Below are 23,560 nucleotides of genomic sequence, written 5' to 3' on the forward strand. Positions count from 1 at the left end.
TCTGAAAGGAGCTAAGGCCGACTCTGGGCTGCCTATTTGATGAGAGAAAAGCCTCCCCGTTACGTTCCATAGCAGACAGAAGCTTACTCGTGGACGCATCCACACGTGCGCGGGGAGCTGCGTGTTCGGAGCCTACCAGGGATTTTTACATTTTCCTTTAAAAAGCGCGGGGTCCGCAACTCCCCGCGCACGTGTGGATCATGAGGGACGCGTCCGGCCGAGCCGGGCCCCGCCACAGCCTCTCCCCTCGGCGTCCGTGAGGGAGAAGGCGCAAGGCCTCGCTCGCCTCCTTCCCCTCATGGGCTGCCGGCCGCGGCCGGGGCTGCTGCTGTGGCTCCTGGCGGGCGCCTGCGGCCTGGCCCTGCTGGCCTACTGCCTCCGCTTCGACCGGCAGCGCCGCGGCGCCCCGGACTTCAAGCGCAGGCTGAGGGAGAGTGAGTGGGCGAGGCCGGCGGGTGGGCGCCTCTCCCGCCGCGGCCTTGGGTGGCGCTGAGGGCCGGGAGCCTTCTCCCTCACGACTGGGGGCGCCTGGGAGGGATTCACACGCACACGCGTGTTTTAGACGGGCAGGGATGACCCCCCTCAACCATTAAGTAGATGGGGTTGCCACCCGCCAGGCGCGGCCTGGAGACCTCCCGGAATTACAGCTGCGCTCTGGGCGACAGAGATCAGCTTCCTTGGAGAAAATGGCTGCTTTGCAAGAGGGACTTTAGGGCATTAAACCCTTCCCTCCTCAAACTCCACCTCAAATCTCCAGGGATTTCCCAACCCAATAATAATAATAATAATAATAATACATATTCAATTTATATACTGCCCTTCAGGACAACTTAGCACCCATTCAGAGAAGTTTATAACTGATTTTAAGCTGTATTTTAATCAATGTTGTACTTCGGCCTTAGCCTGCTTGCGGGGAGGGCGGGTTAAAAATAAAATAAATAAATACAAGGTAGGTCGTCATTTCCCCCACAACATTCACCCTGTGAGGTAGGTGGGGCTGAGAGAGCCCTGAGAGAGCTGTGACTGACCCAAGGTCACCCAGCTGGCTTCAAGCGGAGGAGTTGGGGGATCAAACCTGGCTCTCCAGATTAGAGTCCTGCTGCTCGTAACATAACCACTACACCAAACTGGCTCTCGGAGTTGGGAAACCTTTCTTGTAGAGTTGCCAGCTAGCCTGAAGAAAAAGGGCCTCTGTCTTGAACAGAAACTTAATGGGAGTTTAAAAAAAATCTCTATGCTATGAAAAGCTTCATCTGCCCATTTTTTCCTCCAGACAGCTGGCAACACTGTGACCTTCCATGCCAGTTGATCTTTTTCTCTCAGGATTATTGCAAACGGGTCCTTGCGCTAGTTTGCCGTTGTTGTTGTAGTAGTAAGAGTGTGCTTATATACCGCTCTTCTTGACAGATTATTCCCCCGCTCAGAGTGGTGAACAAAGTCTGTGTCATAATTATCCCCATTTATCTCAATAGTTTCAGGTGAGTAGCCATGTTGGTCTGCAGTAGAAGGGCAAGATTCGAGTCCAGTAGCACCTTGAAGACCAACAAGATTTTCAAGCTATTAGTTTTCGAGAGTCAAACCTATCTGACCAAGGGAGCTTTGAGTCTCAAAAGCTTATACCTTGGAAATCTATAAAGTGCTGCTGGACTCAGATCTTGCTGTTTAGTTTAATATCAGTGTTCCTGAGGCACAGCTGAATTCATCAGAAAGAAATAAGGATAAAATGGATGCTGTACAGGATAAATACATGCTGGTGTGTTGCTTTGAAGAGAAAACGCCTCTCCCCGTGTACTAATAAGTAAAAGAATAAAGGAGCACGTACAGAGTTTGCCTCATCCATAAGCAACTGCAAGGCTCCAACCCGCCCCCCCTGTTTCGCAACCTGGAGCTGGCAACCCTACAACTGCAGCAATTTACCTTAACCATTAAAATCCCTGGTATCCTTAAAAAAGACATCCTCAAGATGCCAAAAAACTAGCGTAGTCTAATGGTTAGAGTATTGGAAACTCCATCTGCCATGGAAGCTCACTGGGTGACCTTAGGGCAGTCACACCCTTTCAGCCTAACCTACCTTACAGGGTTGTTGTGAAGATAAAATAGAGAAGGGGAGAATGTTGTAAGCCACTTTGGGTCTCCGTTAAGGAGAAAGGCAGGGTATAAATGAAGTAAATAAATAAGGATAATAATTTTCCAGGGACAGATGCCAGAAAATAGGGAGTGCTACAGGTAAATGTGCAAGGATTCATTAGCTCGTTGCCTCCCAAATGGCAATAATCCACTCTGGGAGTCATTTCAGCAGTAATTCCCTTCTCTGTTCTGCACGTGAGCTACAGCAAAAAGGGAATAAATGTCTCGTGTTCATTTTATTCAGCACCTATACAGATGAATTCTGCCGGAGATGGTAGATGCAAAAACACACCTTTAAAATTAGGGGCAGAACTTTCTTCCAAAGGAGCTGGTACTAGCCTAAAACTTTCATTTTTTACAAATTAAACACTGCCCATGACTTTCTTGACAGCATTGGCCTTAAGCAAATATTCATAAATGACACAAATCCAATAGCACTTGTGTTTGTTTCCTAATCCTCTCTTCTCCCACTGAAATATGTTCTTATTTGAACGTAAAAATTGATAGCGGGAGAAAATTGATAGTGGGAAAACTTACAGTGATGATAGCCCTCTTAAAACTTCCACAGCTATTCAATGTGGATACTATATTTTCTGTGTTATTCTTACAGGAAGAAAAAAAGAGTGTAAACAGGCAAAAGAACGTGAGAAAGAGGTGAAGGACTGTGTTTCAAAGCTATGTTATTTGAGAAGGCATAATAAATTTACTGGATCTTAAGGGAACCTCCACATTCAGGGGCAGTAAACCTGCATCGTAAAGAGGCATCGTAAATAGATGGCCTCAGCCTGTGCGCCCTGTTGTTGGCCCTCCAGAGTATCCTCCTGGCAACCGTGTGAGTCAGGAAGGATGTTGGACTGGATGGACCACTGGTCTCCTCCCGAGTTCTTATCTTTTCTGGGATGTATAACTGGCACGACTCTAAATCAGGAATCCCAACTTCCTTTCCCAGTCCACCTTCAATATTCATAACACCCAATGCATTAATAAATAATAGGGAAAAGTACTATAATCTAGGCCAGCTCTCATGACCGCTTTGGCCGTAGTGTATATGTCTGCTCCACTAACAGCAGAGGGGCTTTCTCTGGCCCAAGGAACCTCAGCCTCTTGTCTTTTGGCGTAGGCTTTTTTAGGCCAGAGGATGGCCCCTCTATTAATGAAGCAGTAGGATACAGCCTGACACCTCTGTTGAGTTCTTGCTGCTCCCACCTCTGTGCACTTAAAAGCTGTTGAGAGAGACAGAAGGAGGCTGAAAGGCAGTGTTGCCAGCTTGTTACCAGCTCTTATGAAAGTGCCTTCATATATGCCATTGGTAGCTTGAAGACAGCAGTTACTGCACAGAAGTGGCTGTGCAAACTGGACGTTAGCTATGGTCTAGAGATCTGTCTGCTGTATTCTGTCATCCATAGCCTGACATATTGAGAAGAATAGAGGCTTTGGGAAGGTACAGGTCTAAATACTCAAACATTTCCCCCCTACATAACCCATCAGTATTGAGCAGGAAGAAGTCTGGGAAACTTTAGCTGGAGTTTGGTTTATACATCAGCTAGGCAAGACAGAGAACCGGTAACATTGTTAGACACTCCAAGGTCATTCCGAGGAGCTTCAAAGAATCAGATCACCCAGCTGTGTTCTCAGGCTGGGAGAGGGAGAAACTAAAGTGATGCACCTCGCATTGGCAGTGTGAAATCAAAACACAGCAACACAGTATTAGCATTTGTGATATGAAACAATATGGAAACCATAGAACAGACAATTATCATCCCCTAGAACAATGGCATGGATGGAGGGGTACAGACATACATGACAGTTAGTGCATCTTTCCCAAAAAAGACAGGGAGCCGTTTCAGAGACAAGAGGCATCCCAAAGTGGTTTCTGTGTTGTTCAAGGTGAAGTTTTTAAAAACACAATCTGGTTTAGGATATAATTAAGGAGAGAGCAGTCAGATCTTGGAAACTAAGCCGTGTCATCCTTGGATAATTGGATGGGAGACCTCGGTTGCTATGCAGAGGCAGGCAATGCCAAACCACCTCCGTTAGTCTCTTGCCTTGAAGACCCCAGCAGAGGTCACCATAAGTCAGCTATGACTTGATGCCACTTTAGACCACCACTAGCAAACTGTTGAGGGACTTGTATGCTCTCAAGCTCATTTTACAGAACAGTTTCTTAAGAAACTTAAAAAGCTTTTACTAATTTTTTTTCAAAAACTCACAAAACTGAGGGTTTCTGTATTGGAATAATAATCAGATTGTGCAATGTAAAAAACTACTACAATAAAAAAAACCTGCTAAAAGTAGTTTTGCATTTGCTAGGCGTACAGCGTACCTTATTAATTACATGCAGTTCACGAATATGCAGATTAGCTGTGATTCTTCAGCTCTGGATTAATTTATTTACATTATCTATAGTCCACCTTTCTCACCAAGTACAGTGTCACCAGCCTCAGTCTCTAATCCTGATAAACCAAGGACAAGAAACTTACTCAATAAAAACTGGTCAGAAATACTCGGTGTTTCTCTACCGCTGATGGCTCGCAGGTCCTGTAGACATTCATCTTTCCCATAACAATGCAAAGCAGTGGCTTTGCTGAAGGTGAGAATTTACTAATCTGGACATAATTCTTTCACCACTACTGCCTGTTATTCATAACAGTACACATCAAGCAGTCTCACAGACTGGAATCTGCTTGTAGCCAGTGAGACTTACTAATGAAAGTAGATCCAGAGGAGTTAGCCATGATCGTCTGTAGTTGCAAAATAGTAAAGAGTCCAGTAGCACCTTTAAGACTAACCAACTTTATTGAAGCATAAGCTTTCGAGAACCACAGCTCTCTTCGTCAGATGCATCGTCAGCTTTCGAGAACCACAGCTCTCTTCCTCAGATGGAGGGTATGAAGCTGTAAGCCGCTTTACCTCCTCATTGGGGAGAAAGGCGGTACCCTTCATGCATCTGGCGAAGAGAGCTGTGGTTCTCGAAAGCTTATGCTACAAGAAAGTTGGTTAGTCTTAAAGGTGCTACTGCACTCTTTACTATAATGAAAAGTAGGCACTGGAGTCTTTATAAGATGGAGCTCCAGAGGTGGAAATATAATAATTCAAAAAAGATTTTTTTAATATTCTGGTGTTTGTTACAGCCTTACTCTCATTAGTCTTCTGATTGAGTTTTGTCAGATTAGTCGTGTGCAATTTTTCTAAGACAAAAATCTTTTTGTAACCCTCTTAGTTGCGAGAGTTGAAAGATACCACCAAGATCCAAGAATTCTTTCTGCAAGAGATACAGCTGGGTGAGCTATGGCTGGCCAGAGGTAAGAAGGGGAAGAATTGGCTTTGTGCAGCAGGATTGTGCGCACATACTCTTTCAATTGCTTGCAAATTACTAATTGCTACTAACACAAAAGACAAATTGCATGCAGAAGGTCCCCAGTTCAATTCCTGGCATCTCCAGTTCAATGGACCAGGTAACAGGTGATGTGAAAATGCTCCACCTGAGACCCTGGAGAGCTGCTGCCAGTCAGAGGAGACCATACTGACCAAATAGACTGATCTAATTCAGTATAAGGCAGCTTAATGTGTTCAAATTGGTGGTGGCTGCAGATACGGCCTTTTCAGTGGTGGCATCCGCACTTTGGAACCGTCTTACCGAGGAAGTGCATGCTACCGCTTGCCTTTTATCACCGTGGCACCAAAACAAAAAGTTTTATTTAAGCATTAGTTCCTTAAGGAAATGAAAAGCTCCTGTTTTGAGCAAGCTCACCTTTGTTAATGTTTTGGTTCTTTTTCAGACGGTTAGTGAATCTGTTATGATTTTACATTGCTTGTTCCAGTTAGATGTTAGTTGCCTTGAATGCTATGGCAGAAAGGTAGCATATAAATACTTGAAATAAGTTAATGCTGGCCACAGGAGCAGTGTAGGGAAACACTGAAGCCACACTTTCTTTCTTGCATGAGGTCTTAGAGCAAGGATGGGGGTGGGGGATAAGAACAACGCATCCATTTAAGCAGGAGCTGTAACAAAGGCTAGCTCACATAATACATTTCGAGGCAAAAATAATACTGGCGCCTGGACATTCGCACAAAGAGGAGAGTTATATTGAGGTGGGGAAGGGACTGAATGAAAGTATGTGCCTGTTTAAATAGCTTGTGGCTAAGGGGCTAGCATCCTACTATATAAAAGGCAAAGCTGTATTGGCGATGACTCACTTTTTATGCCCATGCAGGCGCACTTGCAGGCCCCTGTGCAAGGATAAAAAGTGAGTCGTCAGCAACATGACTTTCCTTGGAGTCCCTGAGGCCACCGCGGCAGTGAGGCCCTCAAGCGAATCAGTTTTCTAGAGCTTGTTGTATTTTTCCACACAAGAGGCTCTGTTGCTAGCTGACCGATAAAATGCTAAACAGCCTGGGACTCCATGCCTACTTTTCATAAGCAAGCCTCACCAATGACAAGTCTCCAATCGATGAGACTATTCAATGCAGACTGTTAGGATCAGACATTAGTAGTGAATGTCAAGATAATACTGAACACACATCGGTCCATCACAGTCTGTATTATCTACTCAGTAATAATACTTGATTTATATACTGCCATTTAGGACAACTTAACGCCCATTCAGAGTGGTTTACAAAATGTTATCATTTATCCTCATGACAATAATCCTGTAAGGTAGGTGGGGCTGAGAGAGCTCTGAGAGAGCTGTGACTGACCCAAGGTCACCTCGCTAGCTTCAAGGGGAGGAATGGGGAATCAAACCTGGTTCTCCAGATTAGAGTCCTGCTGCTCTTAACCACTGCACCAAACTGGCTCTCCAGGGCCTCCAGCTGAACACCCCACAACCCGATGCTTTCCAGGGATTGAACTGAGGACCTTCTGCAAGCCAAGGAGAGCCTCTTCTCCTGTGCACGGCCCCTCCGCCTTAGAGGGTTATTACCAAAATAATCTTTGTAAAGTAAAGCCAGTTCAGAGCTGTGTATGTAATTGCTAAGTAATCTATTAACTCTGCTTACTCAGCCCAAGATCAGAATATAGATAGCACTTATGGTATCAGTTTTCTTATAATAGTGGATTTGTTAGGTCAGGTGCTTTTACTTTTCAATCCTGAAGTTGTAGGGGCGGGGGGGGGGGGAGGCCATTGCTTCCATTTTCTTTCACTGGTCTTTTCATCCACCCTTTTCTCTCACCTACTGTAACAAGCAAGGATGTAGTTTTTAACCCACAGTAGGCAAGCTGATAATGAAACCAGAAAAGCAAGAAGCATAGCAATTGCATCTTTCTGCTGCCTTGGAAGATTTAGAGTTTACAGGAACATGCTGCAGTTAAAGGTCTGGCTGCATTTGATACTCTGGTGGGACAGAGTAATGTTAATACTGACTAGCAAAGAGTCCAGTAGCACCTTTAAGCCTAACCAACTTTATTGTAGCATAAGCTTTCGAGAGCCACAGCTCTCTTCGTCAGCTGCATCACCAACTTTATTGTAACATAAGCTTTCAAGAGCCACAGCTCTCTTCGTCAGTTGCATCTGACGAAGACAGCTGTGGCTCTCAAAAGCTTATGCTACAATAAAGTTGGTTAGGCTTAAAGGTGCTACTAGACTCTTTGCTATTTTGCAACTACAGACTAACACGGCTAAGTCCTCTGGATTAATGCTGACTGGCATTGTAAGGATCATACAGACTGGGCTTCAGTAATACAAATTAATTACAGGAGAACAAAAGAAGGGCATTGAACATCTTGTCAACGCCATTTCAGTGTGTAAACATCCAGCCCAGCTCATACAAGTCCTGGAGCAGACTCTGCCACCCCAAATATTTGAGATGCTGGCACACAGAATCCCATCTGTAATGCAAGTAAGTATCTTTGAAACGTTTAAAATGCAGAGGAATCATGACATAGAGCTTGATTAACACTTACACATTGTTTCCAGCTCTCTGATGTACAGAAGCTATAATCTGCCTGGTTCCAACATACAGAAGCAAATGACAGGGCTGTCATACCTAGGGAGGGAGGAAATTAAAAGCTGCAAAGGGCGGGGGGCGCACACATGCTGGAAACTTGTTCATGTAAGACCAAACCACAGTTTGGGGTTACAACCAAACTGAATCAGCATCCACCAACCCTGGAATTCAGAGGGAAACAAGGGCTTTCAGGTCATTGCTTGTACAAGGCCTTATCAGCAGGGGTGGACTGGCCATTAGGACCATTGGGAAAAGTCCCCCATGCCAGGGCCACCCTGTCCCCAAGTGAGGGGCAGCCCAGGTAGGTATCACTGCAGCAAGCCACCAGCCCTCATGGCATGTGGGCTGAATGAGCAGCTGCAGTGCTGAGAGCCAGCTTTTGAGCCTCCCTCCTCCACTGGGCAGGGGCTGAGGGCAGAGCCCTTTCCAGGGCTGCTTTTCTCCCTAGTCCGCCCCTGCGTATCAATCAGTGCCCAAAGTGTACATATAAAGTTAGGGGTTTTCTTCTGGAGAAAGACGAGGTGCTAAGTTAATTGCCTCACAAGATTTTAATGGTTGCTGTCTCAACAACAGGGAAAACGTTGCGTGTTCTTCAGACCTTGCTTTTGGACACAAATTCTGACTGGCACAGTAGTAGGCCTTCAATAGATTGATAAGGTTACAGCCATGGGAAACATTCTTCATTAGTTATAAGGACTTTGCAAGTGGTTCTGTAGCAGAACAATTTAATACGTTAGTATGTTATTCCCCCTGAACCTAAATCCAACCCTGCTTAGATCCAAGGGGTTATCGTTTCTTAGTTTACTGTAAAAGCAGTTCTTCCGTGTAGATCGAAGCACAGTGGAAGCAAGGGAACGGAATGAGGAGTCCTCTAAAGACCAATGTTTATGCCCAGAAAACAAAAGGAAGTCTAGTCAATTTTAAAAAATGCTTTTTTATGCCTCAGTAGCTTTACCACTGATAAGTCTGTTCTCTCTGCTAGCGGCTTGAGACAGCACTGAACGAGGAGGATGCATCAGATGAGTGAGAAATGCAGCATCGCGCAGGGGGCTACTCTTAAGGCGAGACCTTACAACAGCCTACCAGTCCCTCCTTTAGAAAGACTCCCTGTACAGCAGCAGTTTTATTTATTTGACTTTGATTAAGTAAAAAATAAACCTTGCTTTAGACACTTGGGGATGTAATTTTCAGACAAATACACCTGTGTTTTAAAATGAACAGTCGTTGTTGTAAAGCGGGGGAAATCACAACACGGTGGGTTGTATCCTGCTGCTCTGCTCACGGCAGCATCTTCCTCCAGTCCAAGGAGCCTTTCTCCACCGCAAGAGGCTCTTCCGCAGAGTGCAAGGGAGGCTGCTGGGACCGGAGGAGAGCATTGCCGTGAGTGGAACGGCAGGATGCAACCCACGGCTTGCTCCCTCCTAATCTCAAGCCTAGTAACTGCGAGGCAGTCTGCAGGCCTCCAGAAAAGGCTGTATCAACATTATTCCACTGGAGGACGCTCTTGGAACAGGTTCTGTCAGCACCAAGGCTAACTGCAGCAGTAGCCGCTGATGATTTCTGCATTTCAGTTCGTCTCTGAGCCCTTCCGTTCCAAGCTGGTGGATGTTCCCGCAGCAGCGGTTGTGACGAATGCACCTTGGCGGGCACTGCAATCAACGTTGGCACTCCTTCAGGCAGTCGCCTGCTTTCTAACGAGGCTGGCCAAGAAGCCCAGCTTTGGCCGCCAGCGCTTCGTTCTGCTGAATGTGATACTCCTGGAACCTCATAGATATCCTCTGTGTCATTTTTAGGTACTTCTGTAAGCAGTGTTCTGAACAGGTCATCTGTATGGAGAAGGGAAAGGGCCCCGGTAGTTATTAACGATTTGTAGTTCTTAGGATAGAACTACAATTAGTTTAAAATGCCTATCCATGTTCAACATAAACTTGTGGATTAAGTTACTCTTAATCTTTTCTTACAGAGAGGAAAACAGAACCAAGCCCTCCCCCCAACCCTGGTTTGAAAACCTTTGATAACGTTCACAAAAGCTTGGCCTTCTGTGGAAGTCTGGCGTGCCTTTACTGTCCATTTAGGAACAGTCAGTCTCTTGCCTATCAGCTGCTAACTATCTGATAAAGTCCGGCAATAATCAGCCATTACTTTTATACCACACTTTTCTCTCCAACGGGGAACCAGAGCGACTTACTGCAATCTGCCGGTCTCTACTCTCACCTCAACCCTCTGAGGCAGATTTCCATCCAAAAATTACATTAATTTTAGCACAATAGCCAAACAGTATCACTCTACATATATAGAAAATCTTATCAAAAGATGTCTGAAGAGACATGTGTCATTCTGATACGCTCATCAGAGAACTAAGATTCATTTCAGCTCCCCATTGGTGTGTGCAAATAGCAGCAAAGCTGTTTCGTTGCTGTGAAATTGACTTTTCCTTCTTGTCTAATGGCAGGGGCGGGAGCGGGGAGGAGCACCTTTTGGGGTCCTAAATATAATAATTATTAACAACAACAACATTTGATTTATAAATTGCTCTTCAGGACAACTTAACACACAAGCAGAGCGGTTTACAAAGTGTGTTGTTGTTATCCCCATGACAATCACCTTGTGAGGAGGGTGGGGCTGAGAGAGCTGTGACTGACTCAACAGAATTCAGCGTTAGTTTTCACGGACAACAACCATACTATTATCCTTAGCATGCATATATTTTCTTCTACTTTGTATTGGATTCTTGCTAATGCTATGTCTTTTAAAACTTGTATCTATTTACCCTATGGCATTGTTTATGGAAATGTCCTTGATACTGTATGGAAATGTCCTTGATACGGATTGTACTAATCTCATACTGTGTAATCTGCCTCGAGTCTCAGTGAGAAAGGCGGACTATAAATGACATAAATAAATAAATATAAAGATTACACGCGCGTGGGTACAAGAAAAAAAAGTAAACTGCTAGGCCAAAAGGCTATTTATTTATTTATTTACTTACATTTCTAGACCGCCCTCCCCGTCAGACAGGCTCAGGGCTATGAAATGCAAGAAGGCACAGTCTATGCAAAACTCACAAAAGCAATAATTGGTGGTAATATGTGATTAACCACTGGTTTCTATATTCTGTAGTGACAGCAGGGGCTGTCTCCCTCACTGCAGTCTTCTCATCAACTCCACCTTGCACCCCACTTCTTAAGCCTCTAGAGATCTCCAGCAGGAGTGAGCAGACAGCTGCAAGATCATGGCCTGAAACACCGCCCTACCCCCGCCACCGTATTTTAACATCCAGCCTAATGAAGAGTTCTGGAGAACTGATTTGTGTCGTTTGGCTAAATGCGGGCTATCACATATAGTTTGTTTATCGATGAACACAGCCTCTCTCTGCCTATTTACCACCACAGTTCTAAGGAAAACCTTGGTTCTGAGCCCTAAACAAATCAAATTCAAACTTGACAAGTACTAATTGATTAATTTATCCTCAAGCAATGAGAAAGGTGTCAGAATTATATTAACTATTCATTAATACAACTGCTGCTGTGACCTGGATAGTCCAGGTGAGCCTGATCTTGTCAGATCTCAGAAACTAAGTAGAGTTGGCCTTGGTTAGTAATTGGATGGGAGACCTCCAACGAAGACCAGGATTGCAGAGGCAGGCAATGGCAAACATGTTAGTCTCTTGCCAGAAAAACACTGCTGAGGGTCACCATAAGTCAGCTACGAGGGCACTCTCCACCAATACAACTGCTAACTTGGCAACTACTGTACTGCCTTTAAGAAAATCCTATCCAAGTGACACAGTTCGAAAAACTCTTGTCTGGAGATCTATTTCCCCAAAATGTGGCTGGCTGCACTCAGAAACAGGATGCTGGATTAGTCTGATCCATTAAGGGTTTGTACTCTTGTGTTTATACTCAATTTATCATCTTTTCTCCTGAGAACTAACTACAAGGAAGAACAAGCGGGTTTTAGTACTGGTTGATTTTATCCAGCTTTCTTGGTTGAATCATAATTATCAAATCCAGACACGTTCCATAAGCTACAAATATAAAGCACTCTAAGAAATCCACATACCTCTTCTGGCTTGACTTCTCTGCTAGTGAAATCTCTCACACAATCTAGAAAGCAGTTCTCTGTCAGTTTGTTATATGTTCCAAGAAATTCTTTGAACTGTGAACAGATAAAAGAGATCTTCAGAACTGGGTGGACTCATCCTTCCAGGAGAAAAGCACTGGATGGAGCAGAGAAGGGTGCCAGCCTGTACATGGGCAAAATCAACAGCAGCCTGTACACGGGCTTTCTCTGTGGTGGCCCCTACCCTATGGAACAGCCTGCTTGAGGAGGACAGGAGAGCCCCCATGCTCCTGGCTTTCCGCAAACGATGCAAAACTGAATTATTCAAAAAGGCTTTTTACTCAGGTAAGAGGGTGGTATTGTACGGAGGGGGTCTCAGATGCTTTGCTAATGAGTTAGGGACCATAGACTTCACCACTATGTTGCCTTACATATTATCTGTTGCTTTAAATATGTACTCCTATATACTACCTGTGCTTTATGCTGTCTAATGTCAGTCCTAGAGCTGATTAGGTTCTGTTTCAGCAGTTCTTCAACTTTGTATTGGATCTTTGCTAATTCTGTGTCTTTGTAAACTTGTATTCATTTACGCTATGACATTGTTTATGGAAATGTTCTTGACGCTGTAGAGAAATACCTGCCCTTGCTACTGATTGTACTAATCTCACACGATGTAATCCGCCTTGAGCCTCAGTGAGAAAGGTGGAATATAAATGACATAAATAGAGGAGGACACGACACACACTTATCAAACTGAAGGGTGCTTAATTAAACAGCCTGCTCAGTATTGATAAATGCAGGATTTGGTACAGTGGTTAAAAACCTTCCTTAAGCAAAGCCATTCAAGATGCTAAGCTATGAAGCAATATTTCAAGTGTCCTTGAGAGACACTGGGTTAGATCCTATTAAATGCAAAGGCAACAACATCCCCCCTCCACCAATGCCAGATGAAAGACTGGCTATTTTGCCCAATCCCCCCCTCCTTGCTGAAGTGCCCAATGGCATTTTGTTTCACCCCACCCCCAGAACCTGCTTTTGTGGAGAGGGTCTAAAGGAGCTGCGAGAGAAGAGGAAAAAGCATGACATATCCACCTTCCACTTGTGATTTGCAGTACCCACCCCATAGTGCCTTACCTGCTTGATTTGATCAGATTCCGATATTTGCCCAGCCATATTTTAGCACACTGCCAAACTATCACCTAAACTAAACGGAAGATATCCAAGTCAAAATTTATTCAAAAATATGTACCTAAAACAGAATACTCCACAGTCTAACCTTTATTTTTATGTCCTAAAAGGGAGATGTAGGTGTGAAAAGTACCTTCAGAAAATAACAGGCAAACAACTTGAGAGTGACAAGCATGCTAAGCATTTCCTCCCACCCAGGGTTTTTTTCTGGGAAAAGAGGTGGCAGAACTCTTAAGAGCAAAATGAGGAAGAAACACACAGGATTCTTTGAAATAATATTATTTTCAAGCACTATTGCTAAGTATTTTCAAGAGGTGCCAGAACTCGGTTCCACCACGTTCCCCCTGAAAAAAAGCCCTGCTCCCACCCCTGCATTTAACTTTTTGTTCACAAGCCAAGCAAGTTTAACATTCGTGCCAGTTTGTTATATGTTCCAAGAAACTCTCTGAACTGTGAACATTAATCTTTGAAGAGATCTTGCATTAATAAAGTTATTTATTAACCAGCATTCATTCAGAATTAATAAAATCCCTGTCAGAACTGCAAAGATGTGCAACTCTACCCAGATTGATCACAAAATGTAAATAAGGGGGAGGGGAATTACTGATTTAATTAGGGCCCTTTCTCTTGGTCCCTGCAATCCATACTTTGTTTGGCTATGTGCTCAACCTAAGGTTGCCAACCTCCAGGTGAGACTGAGAGATCTAGCATTACACTGATCTTTAGACTACAGAGATCAGGAGCAAATGGCAACTTCGAAGCACAAACTCTACAGCATCACATCCCTCTAGAACTCCCTGCCCTTCCCAAATTCGGCCCTCCTGAGGCTCCCCCCTCAAATCCCCAGGCATTTCCCAAGTTAACCCTATTAAACCTGACCAGCTTTCATATCTCTTCCCCAATTTGATGCAAACTTGGTGCCTCACCATCAAGGTCACAGTGTTTGCTTGCTCTCCTTCTCCTCACCCCATCCTAAATTCTGAGGTCTCAGAACTAGGCAACAGCACAGGACCCAAAAGCCCTGAACCGCAACACCATGGTGGTGATGGCTGGAAACTTCTCAAAATTACAACTGGTCTCCAGGCCCTAGAGATCAATTCCCTGGGGGGTGGGGGAAATGGCTGCTTTGGAAGGTGTATTTTATGGCATTATATCCCTCCTCAAACACTACCCACCCAAATCTCCAGGAATTTCTCAACCTGGAGCTGGCAACCTTAATCCCCTTTCTCACCCTAGTTACCGCGGTTTTTTTAAAAAGCGGCGTTGGTTCTGCGCCTTTGTTGAGCAGCCTGGGAAGCAGAAATGTGACTCTTCCCCCGCTCCCACCTTTCAAGCTAAAAGCTTTCCCCTTCCTGGCTTGAATTTTGGCCTCTCGGGCGCATGTTAAAGGCACAGGCGCAAGACCAACGAAAAGGGGGCCAGCGCTGCAAACCACCACCCAAACCAGGGCCTCCTCCGGCCTCTTTTCTTCCTTCCCACAAGCAAGAAGCCCACCGCGGGCGCCTTCGACCCCTCTCACCTACCTCGTGCTCGGGACGAATCGGCGGCGGCGGACCTCGCGAATAGCTTTACCTTCCATCCACCGCGCGTGGTACGACACGCTAAAGGGCCCCCCTCACAATAAACCTTTTCCCTACAAACCTCATCCCAGAGGCCCGTCCATCCCGGAGGGGTCGGGAACCAATCCCACCTCCCCAAAAACGTGAAGGAAAGAAAGCGGAAGCGAACGGCGTACTTATATAATGTAAGTCTTCAACATTGCTATTGTGTGGAGTTCTTGTTTCCGCCCGGACGTTTACCCGAACAGGACCAAAAAGGTGAAATAGAGGCAAGTAATTAAAGCGCATGCGCGTACAACCAGCTTCGCCGGCTTGAGTTCTCGCCACAGCCGCACATGCGCACTCGCTGCTCAGGTAGCTCCTGGATTGACGGCCCAGGAAGAGGCTGGGCTAAACTTGTCAGTTGGGAAACGGCGGGAGTTCCGCTTGCAGGTGCTGCTGTTTCTATGCCAACGGGGACTTCCGGAGGATGGTTGCTCACCACACCTGAGGAAGAGGAAGGGGCAGGCGGGAGGGGGTGCTGTGGGTGGAGAAGTCAGGAGGGACCCCTCCCTCCCTTCTTGGTCTCTGGGGAGCCCTGTGGCTTCAGGTAATCTAATGGAGGGCACGAATTGTGATTCGGCTCTAGGAGGTCAGGGAATTAATGGTTGCCAACCTCCATGTGGCGCCTGGAGAACTCCCGGAATTGGTGGTTGAGGCAAACGGGCCCCCTTCCAGGCCTCCTGCTAAGGGGAATGGACCCCCCAGCCTTTGCCCGTTCATTTGTTGTTTGCCATCGGCCGTCGTGGGCCCCAAATGATTACATGCAGGATTGTGTAATATGCGCTGCTGAGGGTGGGTTGTGAAATTGGCAGCTGCTCTTTTTATGCTACCAGGTTTAATTGCTTCTTTTAAAACGGATGTGATCCACTCTGAGCCTGCTTGCAGGGGAGAGCGGACTACAAATTGAATGCATGAATAAATAAAATACTAAATACCAGGCTAGAAAGATCAATTCCACTGGATAGGGTTGCCAGCTCCAAGTTGGGAAATTCCTGGAGATCTGGGGGGTGAAACCTGGAGAAAGTGGGGTTTGGGGAGGGAAAGGACCTTGGCATGGCATAATTCCATAGAGTCCACCCGCCAAAGTAGCCATTTTCTCCAGATGAACTGATCTCTGTGGCCTGGAGACCAGTTGTAATTCCAGGAGATCTCCAGCCACTACCTGGAGGCTGGTAACCCAACCCCTGGAGCGAATGTCTGCTTTGGAAGGTGGACTCTATAGTATTGTATCCCACTGAGGTCCCTCCCCAGGCTCCACCCCCAAGTCTCCAGGGCTTTATCAACCTAGAGTTGGCAATCCTATCTAGGCAGCCCTGCTTGGCAAGCAGAAGATCCTTCGTCTGACCAAGGTTGCCACCTCTGGGTTGGGAAATTCTTGGAGATTTGAGGGGTGGAGCCTGGAGAGGGACCTCAATGGGTTAAAATACACAGAGTCACTCTCCAAAGCATTCATGTAGTCTGTGGGAACTGGTTTGTGTAGTCTGGAGAGCAGTTGTAACACCTGGAGATTGGTTACCCTACTCGCATTTCTAGGTAAAGGCTGTTTGATAGCAGCATCAGGACCAGTCTTTTTTTTTTTTGGTGAGTCGCCACCTTTTAGGGGAGACCAGTATTTCTCAAGTTGTGGCGTGGGACCCCAAAGTGGGTTACCATGCAAGCAGGCTGTAACCAAGGGGAGGAAGAAGAGCTGGGCAAGAAGCATCATGACATGTTTGGATTGCCTTTGCATCATGTGTGAAAGGGCTGTAGAATGCTGGGTGGATCAACCTCATACAATTAAGTTTCTAGCTCTTGTGATAACTGGGGAAATATGCAAATATTGCTTCTGATCCTGAGTTATAATGCATCCTCATATTTATGCAACAATAAGGTTTCTCCAACCAGTTCTTTCTCATGGTACTCTCCAATGGAGCCGAGCGTTCCTCCTCTGTGCAGTCTTTTGGAACAACTAGTCAGAGCAAGTGGAGGGGGTTACTGGCTTTGTTAACATTACGGAAATTTAATTTCAGAGGGCTTTCATTGAAGAACTGTTTTGGGAGCAATAATGTAATCTATTTTAGCTTTGCAATTTCAGGATATTGCTTTAGATTTATGTTTTTTAATTGTTTGCATACTGTATGGCATACTGTTTTGAGCTGCCCTTAATCTTCGGAGATGGGCAGATATACATAAATAAATAAGCAGTTATAGTCCCAGCTCTGTTGTTAAGACTGTGCGCTTGGGTTTTGTAAGCTGTTGCAGGAGCTCTTGAGTGGGTTCTGCGCTGCAGGATAAAAATATACAACCAACATTCAATAAGGGCTGTGTTATAATAAGGATGTTTAATTTTTTTAAACAAATATGAGCAGTTCTGTAAATATACGGAAAAAGTGAAATGTGGGCCAGTGCCTGGGTCCTCTTCTTTGATTTCCTTGAAGATATGGCTGTGGCCTTGATATGCATGGCCATGGCCACAAGCCTGCATTGCTTTATGGAGGGACAGTTGTGTGACTGCTGTAAGCCTTAATTTCTAAATGGAGTCTCTGAATATCTGGTGCAGGGAAAAGGCATCACATTGTAGGTTTCCCAGAGGCCTCTGTCTTTCTGCTGTTGGAAGCTGTGCTGGATTAATCTGACAAAACACAGCAGTTCTTATGTTTGGGGGCCTTGGAGCCCTTGTGTTCATGGTAAGGGAGATGGTCCTCTCCTTGTTATTTTGAAGGTATGCCTAGAGATAACAAGGTGTCGAGTTCCGTCTCCAGAAATAAGGACTTTACAGAGTCCTCTTACCCAGTAAAATTTTCTGATGCTATGTTTTTCTTTGGAAAATTTCCCACCTCACTTATGTCAATATAGTCTGTTTATCTGTGGTTGTCAGGGCTGCTGTGGTGCACATCAGTCATGTTATACGGGCTAAATGTTGGATATGAAGCGTAGACAAACCCCGGTGCTTGTACACGGTCCAGGCTTCTACATGGTGCATTTGCTTTCTTTTGCTAACGTTATTTAAATTTTGCTAACAACATTTAGATTTGAATCAGAAAATTATCTGGAAGATTTTTCTGTTTCACATGCGTCCAGAAAGCCCGTATCACTGCCATCTTCTCTACAACACAGGTGACTGGCAGTTGCTCTGCATACATTCTCTGTTTCCATATGAGTTTCTCCTGAATTGTAGAAAAGTAGAGCAAGAAAAGTGCTCCTGTTTTTTGTCCCATACATCATTTCAGAACTTCTGTTAACCCTGGCTTGCTTGGGGTTTAGGAATCTGACTTTGAGACCTCTGTTGCTGTAAGGCCTGTGAGTCCCTCAACGCAAACATGCTCAACTGCTGAGCAACAGCCTGGGCCAAGACTGCCAGAACTGCCCCTGATATTGAGGAGAGAGCGGGACAATACCATCAAACCATCTCCTATTGGGCTTCAAACTGCTGTCAAGTCCTCTATGCAGCAGGAGCAACTGTGAACTCCCACACTTAGGCAGGCAACTGAAAACTTTGTGAAGTTTGTGACTCTCTGTTGTTAAATCACGGTTTATCATGCAGATAGTTTCAGGAGGGTTGCCATTTCAGTCTGTAGTAAAAGAGCAAAATTCAGCTCCAGTAGCACTTTAATAACATATCAACAACAAGAACAACATTTGATTTATATACCGCCCTTCAGGACAACTTAACACCCACTCAGAGCAGTTTACAAAGTATGTTGTTATTATCCCCTGTAAGGTGGGTGGGGCTGAGAGAGCACCTGGAAGCTGTGACTGATCCAAGGTCACCCAGCTGGCTTCAAGCGGAAGACTGGGGAATCAAACCCGGTTCTCCAGATTAGAGTCCTGCACTCTTAACCACTACACCAACCTGGCTCTTAAAGACCAACTAGATTTCCAGGGTATGAGCTTTCAAGAGTCAGAGTTCCCTTCATCAAATATCCAGAGGAGTTAGCTGTGTGAGTCTGTAGTTGCAAAATAGCAAAGATTCCCATAGCACCTTTAAGACTAACCAACTTTATTGTAGCATAAGCTTTCGAGAACCACAGCTCTCTTCATCAGAAGCATCATTCTTCAAATACGAGTTTGTCATGAAGCTTCTATTCTGCAGAACAGGCTGAGCACCAATAGTACATGGTTTCCCTCCTACTTGGGTGATCTGTTAGCTACCCGCTACAGTGCTTATCTGGTGTGGTAGGGCCCATTTGCTTTGCCCCTTGTGTTTAATTTGGTAAAGAGGATTGTTCTTGAGCACATTCTGCACTTCGTTGCAGTCACAGCAGTAATTTCCTGGCTTCTTAATCCTATTCAAATCCTACTCCTTCCTCTGTCATTCCTTTTCTCAGTTTCTTGTTTCTGTAATTGCATGTAACGTTGTGTTTTCTTTGTATGTTTGATAAAGGTGAGGCTTGAAAGCCACTCCGTGAACGGTTCATGGAAGTAGAAGAGAATTCTGGCTCGAGTGAGGATTCTTTGGTTAGCCTCTCTGCCAGCGACGTGCTCATTCGCTCCACCAGCTTCCACATGAAACGAGCACCCCTCCACTCTCGGGCAGCAGGAGGTGCTGGTGGCAAACCTGCTCCTTGCATTCAAGAAAGGATCCGGATTTCAGTGAAGAAGCTTCGGGAAGTGTCTCCTCCCTGCAGTCCAGAAGGTACCACTTTGGTTGGTGAGGAAAACATTCCACCAGCCTTACCAGCAAACAGATCTGCACCTCAAAAGCCAACTGCTGCAACTTCTAAAAGTACAACAGAAGGTATTGCGCTTCTCAGCTTTTTGTAGCTTAGCCGTCTGCGTAAGTAAAAGGTCTGTGGTAGCTTCGTCGATATCAGAATCTCCAACATTTTATCCCGGGTTCACACCTGACCATACAAACCATAGCCACGCTCCCTGAAAATGTGTATGCATGGATGTTTTCCTAGGATTTTAACCAATGAACACATTTTAATTAATTTAGATCATTTGCAAAATGCCCATCAAAGGATAGGTGCCAGCCCCCGATTCCCTTCCGGGCTGCCTTACCTTAGTTTTGATGGTTAATTTGTCTCTCTTTCAGTCCTTTCTGCATGTTCTTTTTTTGTATATGCCCAGGCCTTTTGAGGGAGGAAGGTAAGAAGCCCTCCTCTTCATCAGGGAGGGGTTGTGGCTCAGTGGAAGAGCCTCTGCTTTGCAAGCAGAAGGTCCCAGGTTCAATCCCCAGCACCTCCCATTAAAAGGACCAGGCAGTAAATGGTGTGGAAGACCTCTGCCTGAGGCCCTGGAGAGCCGCTGCCAATCTGACCTTGATAGACATATGGTCTTGTTGCACGTATTTTGTAACTTATCTTGTTTTAGCTCAATTAGTAAAGGAGAATACACAGGAGTCCTACCGAGGGAAATAAACATAGGCCTTTTTATTTGCTTATAAGCAAAGGAAGAATAATATAGTTACCGGGGGGGGGGGGAGTCTCCTTGAACTGATCCGTTCTTCAGAGCTACAAAGCTACAACAGAAGAATTTATACCTTCAGGTCAATTAGCATAAGTTACATAAGTTACAACCTTGGGACTGCATTGGTCCAAGAAAGTGACCACCCCCAGTTCACGTTGGAAGACCAATTCTGGGCGTCCTTGCTTATCACCTCAAGCTTATCTTGTCAAGGAACATTTTATTAGCAACATTTTGTGCTTTGCAGGCAAAATACCATCTTTGAAGCTACTTAGGCTCCCTTCTGACACCTGGGAGCTCTTCATGTCCTTGACATGTCCTGCCTGTCTAGGGGAAAGGACGCAAGTCCTTCTCTCTGCGTCCTTGTTTTCTAGAACAAAGTTCAGTGCCTGCTATTTCTGTTTCTTGAAGGTAAACTCCCTCTGGCTGTCCTACTTGCAGCCGGTCCTTCTCTCCCCTTTTCTCTATTCCTATTCTACAGCTACGTATGGCTTAGTACATAGTGGTTAGAGGTGCACCTTACTACCAGTCAGCTAGGCCAGCATACATATGTGGGTAGCCTTTCACCAAACTTTAGATAACAGGCACCTCACAGTGACTGGCATTTGCACATGTCATCTGCCTGGGCACTTTTACCCCTGTGTTCACTCTCTGCTTTGCACAGTAAGAATACAGCAAAATTGCAGTGAGAATACAGTAAAAGACACCTGAAAATACAGTAAGATTGCATAGAGACAGGAAGGGCACATAAAAATATTCTAGTCCATTAAATTCACTTTCCGCAGATTCAGTATAAGGCAGCTTCGTGTGTGTGTTCACCATTGGCTTCAATGCTGTGATGTCCAAAAGCGGCTTGCACAGTGTTGGCGTGGCTTGTGAAATCTCAGAATTTGAGTTAAAACTCCGTGCCAGCAGCCTGTGGGTTTTCCGTGGCAGCTTCCACAATGGGGCTGGCAAAGCCACGTCTTACTTTGGAAGCAGCAATGAGTGAAGTGGAGGCAGGTGAGGGCAGTAGCCCTGGGCAGCTCTCTGTTGTCCCCACCTCTGCCCCTCCCCTACCCCTCTGTGGCAGTGGCACAAAAGCACCAACATGCCAGTGATTGCACTGGGCCCCTTCATGGCTTGGCAGCACCCCCACTTTTTTCCTTCACAGCTGAGCTGCAGTGCTCAGAGCCGAACTGTGAACATTAAAGGTTGGAAAGTGGAGGTATATATATGGAGCTGAGCACCATCACTTTGAATGCAGAGTTCAGCCTCCTCCTTCCGTGGACGCTCCACCCGTAGCCACCATGCACTTCCGCCTTTGAGTTAGGAGGGGGTGATTTTTCTTTTGTCTTTTTGCTCTGGTTCAAAGGCGAAAGTCACAGAAGCCTCACGAAAGCGCTGTGTCATGTGGAAACTCCTGAAAAACGCAGGGGCACGCTGAATCCCTGTGCAAGGAAATCCCAATCTGGAAGCAACCAGTGGTGCCTTGTGGGAGAGAAGTTGGTTGTGTGGTTCTGGAGCCTTTCAGTGAGGACAGTTGGAAGATGCTTGCTCTGGTAGCCGGGCAGATTATAATTAATGTACCCTTCGTATCGACACACTTGTAATATGTGTTGTTAGCAGTATGCACGGCACCTCCACGCAGCATGTTCAGTGCTATCCTACAGGAGGTATTTGAGCTTCTGCATGCAGACTGTCATTCAGATTTAGATTCTGCAATTTTCTCACAGGATTAAGCGAAATTACAGAAGGAGGGCAGCAATTCTAGTCACAAAGAGAAATCTTGGAACTAGTTGCATAGCACCATTGTATTTTTGTTTGTTTGTTTTAGGTGCTGTCTGCACACACGGTGGCAGAAATTTGGAGCCACTGTCCTCAGGTGAAAAAGAGGTACAGCACACTCGGTTATTCTGTATTCAGCCTGCCAAGGATCCATTGCATGCTTTGTTCCCCACCTCACAGTACAATCCTAAGCAAATTGACACCCTTTTAGATCCATTGACTTCAAAGGACTTCAGAAGAATTAGAAGGGTGCAACTCTTCTTAGGATTGCACTATCAGGCACCCAAATATCTGAAGACTGACCATCTGCCTTTGGTTGTGTTTTACTGAAAAGACAACATCGTCCCTGCACACGCATACCATTTTCTGACAAGATTGCTAAAATCAGTTAAGTGCTTTCTTCCACCCATGGCCAAGTGTGGCAAACAGGACAGGAAGAAAATCCTGCTCCTGGGTTTGTTTATTTGCTTATTTATTTGCATTATTTGTAGTCTTCCTCTCTCACTGAGATTCAAGGCAAAATACCAGTTCGGATCATGCATCTGACAAAGAGAACTTGATTCTCAAAAGCTTATGCTACAATAAAATTGGTTAGTCTTAAAGGTGCTACTGGACTCTTTTTGATTTTGATACATAATGTAACTCAGTGTGGTCAATGGCTGAGACATTCAATAAACAATGTATAAGGGTAAGCAAATGTAAATTTGCAGATATTTGGAAACAAGCATACAGAGCGGATACAATGTTGAAACAGGCATAAACAATTAAACCTGACATATTAAACACAGAAATTAACCAGCAGGAACATACTGCAACAGACAGTGCACAGTAGTATAAGCTATAGTCCCTGTCCTGGTACTGGTACAACTCTTTGATTCATTTCCTTATAGTACAGCCCTCCTCCTTGTTTAAAAAAGCCCTCCTGAATAATTGAGTTTTGAACAGTTTATGGAAAGCCAGGAGAGTGGGGGCCCTCCTAACCTTATCAAGCTACCCATTCTGCAGAACGCCTCCCCCAGGTGGCTACTAGCTGCAATTTTGACCTTTTGCAACATTCTTTTCCTGAAGTCATTTCTGTAAAACTCTGAAAAAAATCAGACTTTGAAAAGCCTTTCATGACAACCTGGAAAAACATAATGAATCTCAGGATTTGAGTCCCGTGGCGCCTTAGAGACCAACAATATTTTCAGGGTAGAAGCTTTCAAGAGTCAAAAGCTCCCTTCTTCAGATACTCAAATCCTGTTGTTCTACTACAAATCAACGCGGCTACCTACCTTAAACTATCATAAGGAATCTTGGCTACTTTTAGCTTTCGTCGTTCCTTTGTTTGAACTTTGCCGTATATACGAGTCACGCCCTTTTGAAAGGCTTTAAAAATATTTTTAAAGAAAACAGCCCATGCAAGCCTGTTGGCCACATTCAGAGCGCCTGGGGATTCCAACACCGCTCACAGTGCTTTTAAAAACTCTTTTTCACCTGCT

The 23,560-nt window shown here is 45.2% G+C and overlaps 3 protein-coding genes across 13 annotated transcripts in view; 2 read left to right on the forward strand and 1 right to left on the reverse strand.

The window, feature by feature from the left end:
* Positions 1–298: 298 nt before the first annotated feature.
* On the forward strand, positions 299–9,100 carry TOMM20L (translocase of outer mitochondrial membrane 20 like). The gene is made up of 5 exons (XM_054971256.1): positions 299–434; positions 2,738–2,781; positions 5,348–5,429; positions 7,823–7,965; positions 9,056–9,100. The coding sequence occupies exons 1-5, from the start codon at positions 299–301 to the stop codon at positions 9,098–9,100; spliced, it is 450 nt and encodes a 149-aa protein (XP_054827231.1).
* On the reverse strand, positions 8,614–23,526 carry TIMM9 (translocase of inner mitochondrial membrane 9). Of its 8 annotated transcripts, none has more exons than XM_054971264.1 (4): positions 23,354–23,526; positions 13,270–13,334; positions 12,136–12,231; positions 8,614–9,899 (listed from the first exon to the last, which is right to left on the reverse strand). In XM_054971264.1, exons 2-4 carry the CDS (start codon positions 13,306–13,308, stop codon positions 9,765–9,767), a joined length of 270 nt encoding a protein of 89 aa, XP_054827239.1. In that variant the 5' UTR covers positions 13,309–13,334; positions 23,354–23,526; the 3' UTR covers positions 8,614–9,764. The 8 variants fall into 8 exon arrangements, with proteins under 8 accessions (XP_054827239.1, XP_054827236.1, XP_054827235.1 ...); XM_054971261.1 differs by having other exon boundaries at positions 13,270–13,339; positions 23,354–23,525; XM_054971260.1 differs by lacking the exon at positions 23,354–23,526 and adding an exon at positions 14,847–15,092.
* KIAA0586 (KIAA0586 ortholog) overlaps positions 15,393–23,560 on the forward strand; it is a 152,547-nt gene continuing 144,379 nt past the window's right edge. For 2 of the 4 annotated variants that reach the window (XR_008596518.1, XR_008596519.1), the window contains exons 1-2: positions 19,272–19,641; positions 22,129–22,187. Coding sequence is in view for 2 of the 4 variants with exons in the window: in XM_054971254.1 (XP_054827229.1) it covers positions 19,320–19,641; positions 22,129–22,187 (381 nt within the window). In the remaining 2 variants the exon portion in view is untranslated. Of the gene's footprint in view, positions 15,472–19,271; positions 19,642–22,128; positions 22,188–23,560 lie in introns of those variants that run through there. The other 2 variants (XM_054971254.1, XM_054971255.1) reach the window with 2 other exon arrangements.

This window comes from Eublepharis macularius, chromosome 2 (assembly GCF_028583425.1).
Source record: "Eublepharis macularius isolate TG4126 chromosome 2, MPM_Emac_v1.0, whole genome shotgun sequence".
NCBI lineage: Eukaryota > Metazoa > Chordata > Lepidosauria > Squamata > Eublepharidae > Eublepharis > Eublepharis macularius.

Excerpts from the sequence above, each read along its gene's own strand:
- TOMM20L (XM_054971256.1), top strand. The coding sequence starts at position 299 with ATGGGCTGCCGGCCGCGGCCGGGGCTGCTGCTGTGGCTCCTGGCGGGC. Across the intron at positions 435-2,737 it reads CAAGCGCAGGCTGAGGGAGA|GAAGAAAAAAAGAGTGTAAA; the intron begins GTGAGTGGGCGA and ends TTATTCTTACAG. Across the intron at positions 2,782-5,347 it reads CAAAAGAACGTGAGAAAGAG|TTGCGAGAGTTGAAAGATAC; the intron begins GTGAAGGACTGT and ends TAACCCTCTTAG.
- TIMM9 (XM_054971264.1), bottom strand. The coding sequence starts at position 13,308 with ATGGCTGGGCAAATATCGGAATCTGATCAAATCAAGCAG. Across the intron at positions 12,232-13,269 it reads AATCTGATCAAATCAAGCAG|TTCAAAGAATTTCTTGGAAC; the intron begins GTAAGGCACTAT and ends ATCTGTTCACAG. Across the intron at positions 9,900-12,135 it reads GAGAAGTCAAGCCAGAAGAG|ATGACCTGTTCAGAACACTG; the intron begins GTATGTGGATTT and ends TTCTCCATACAG.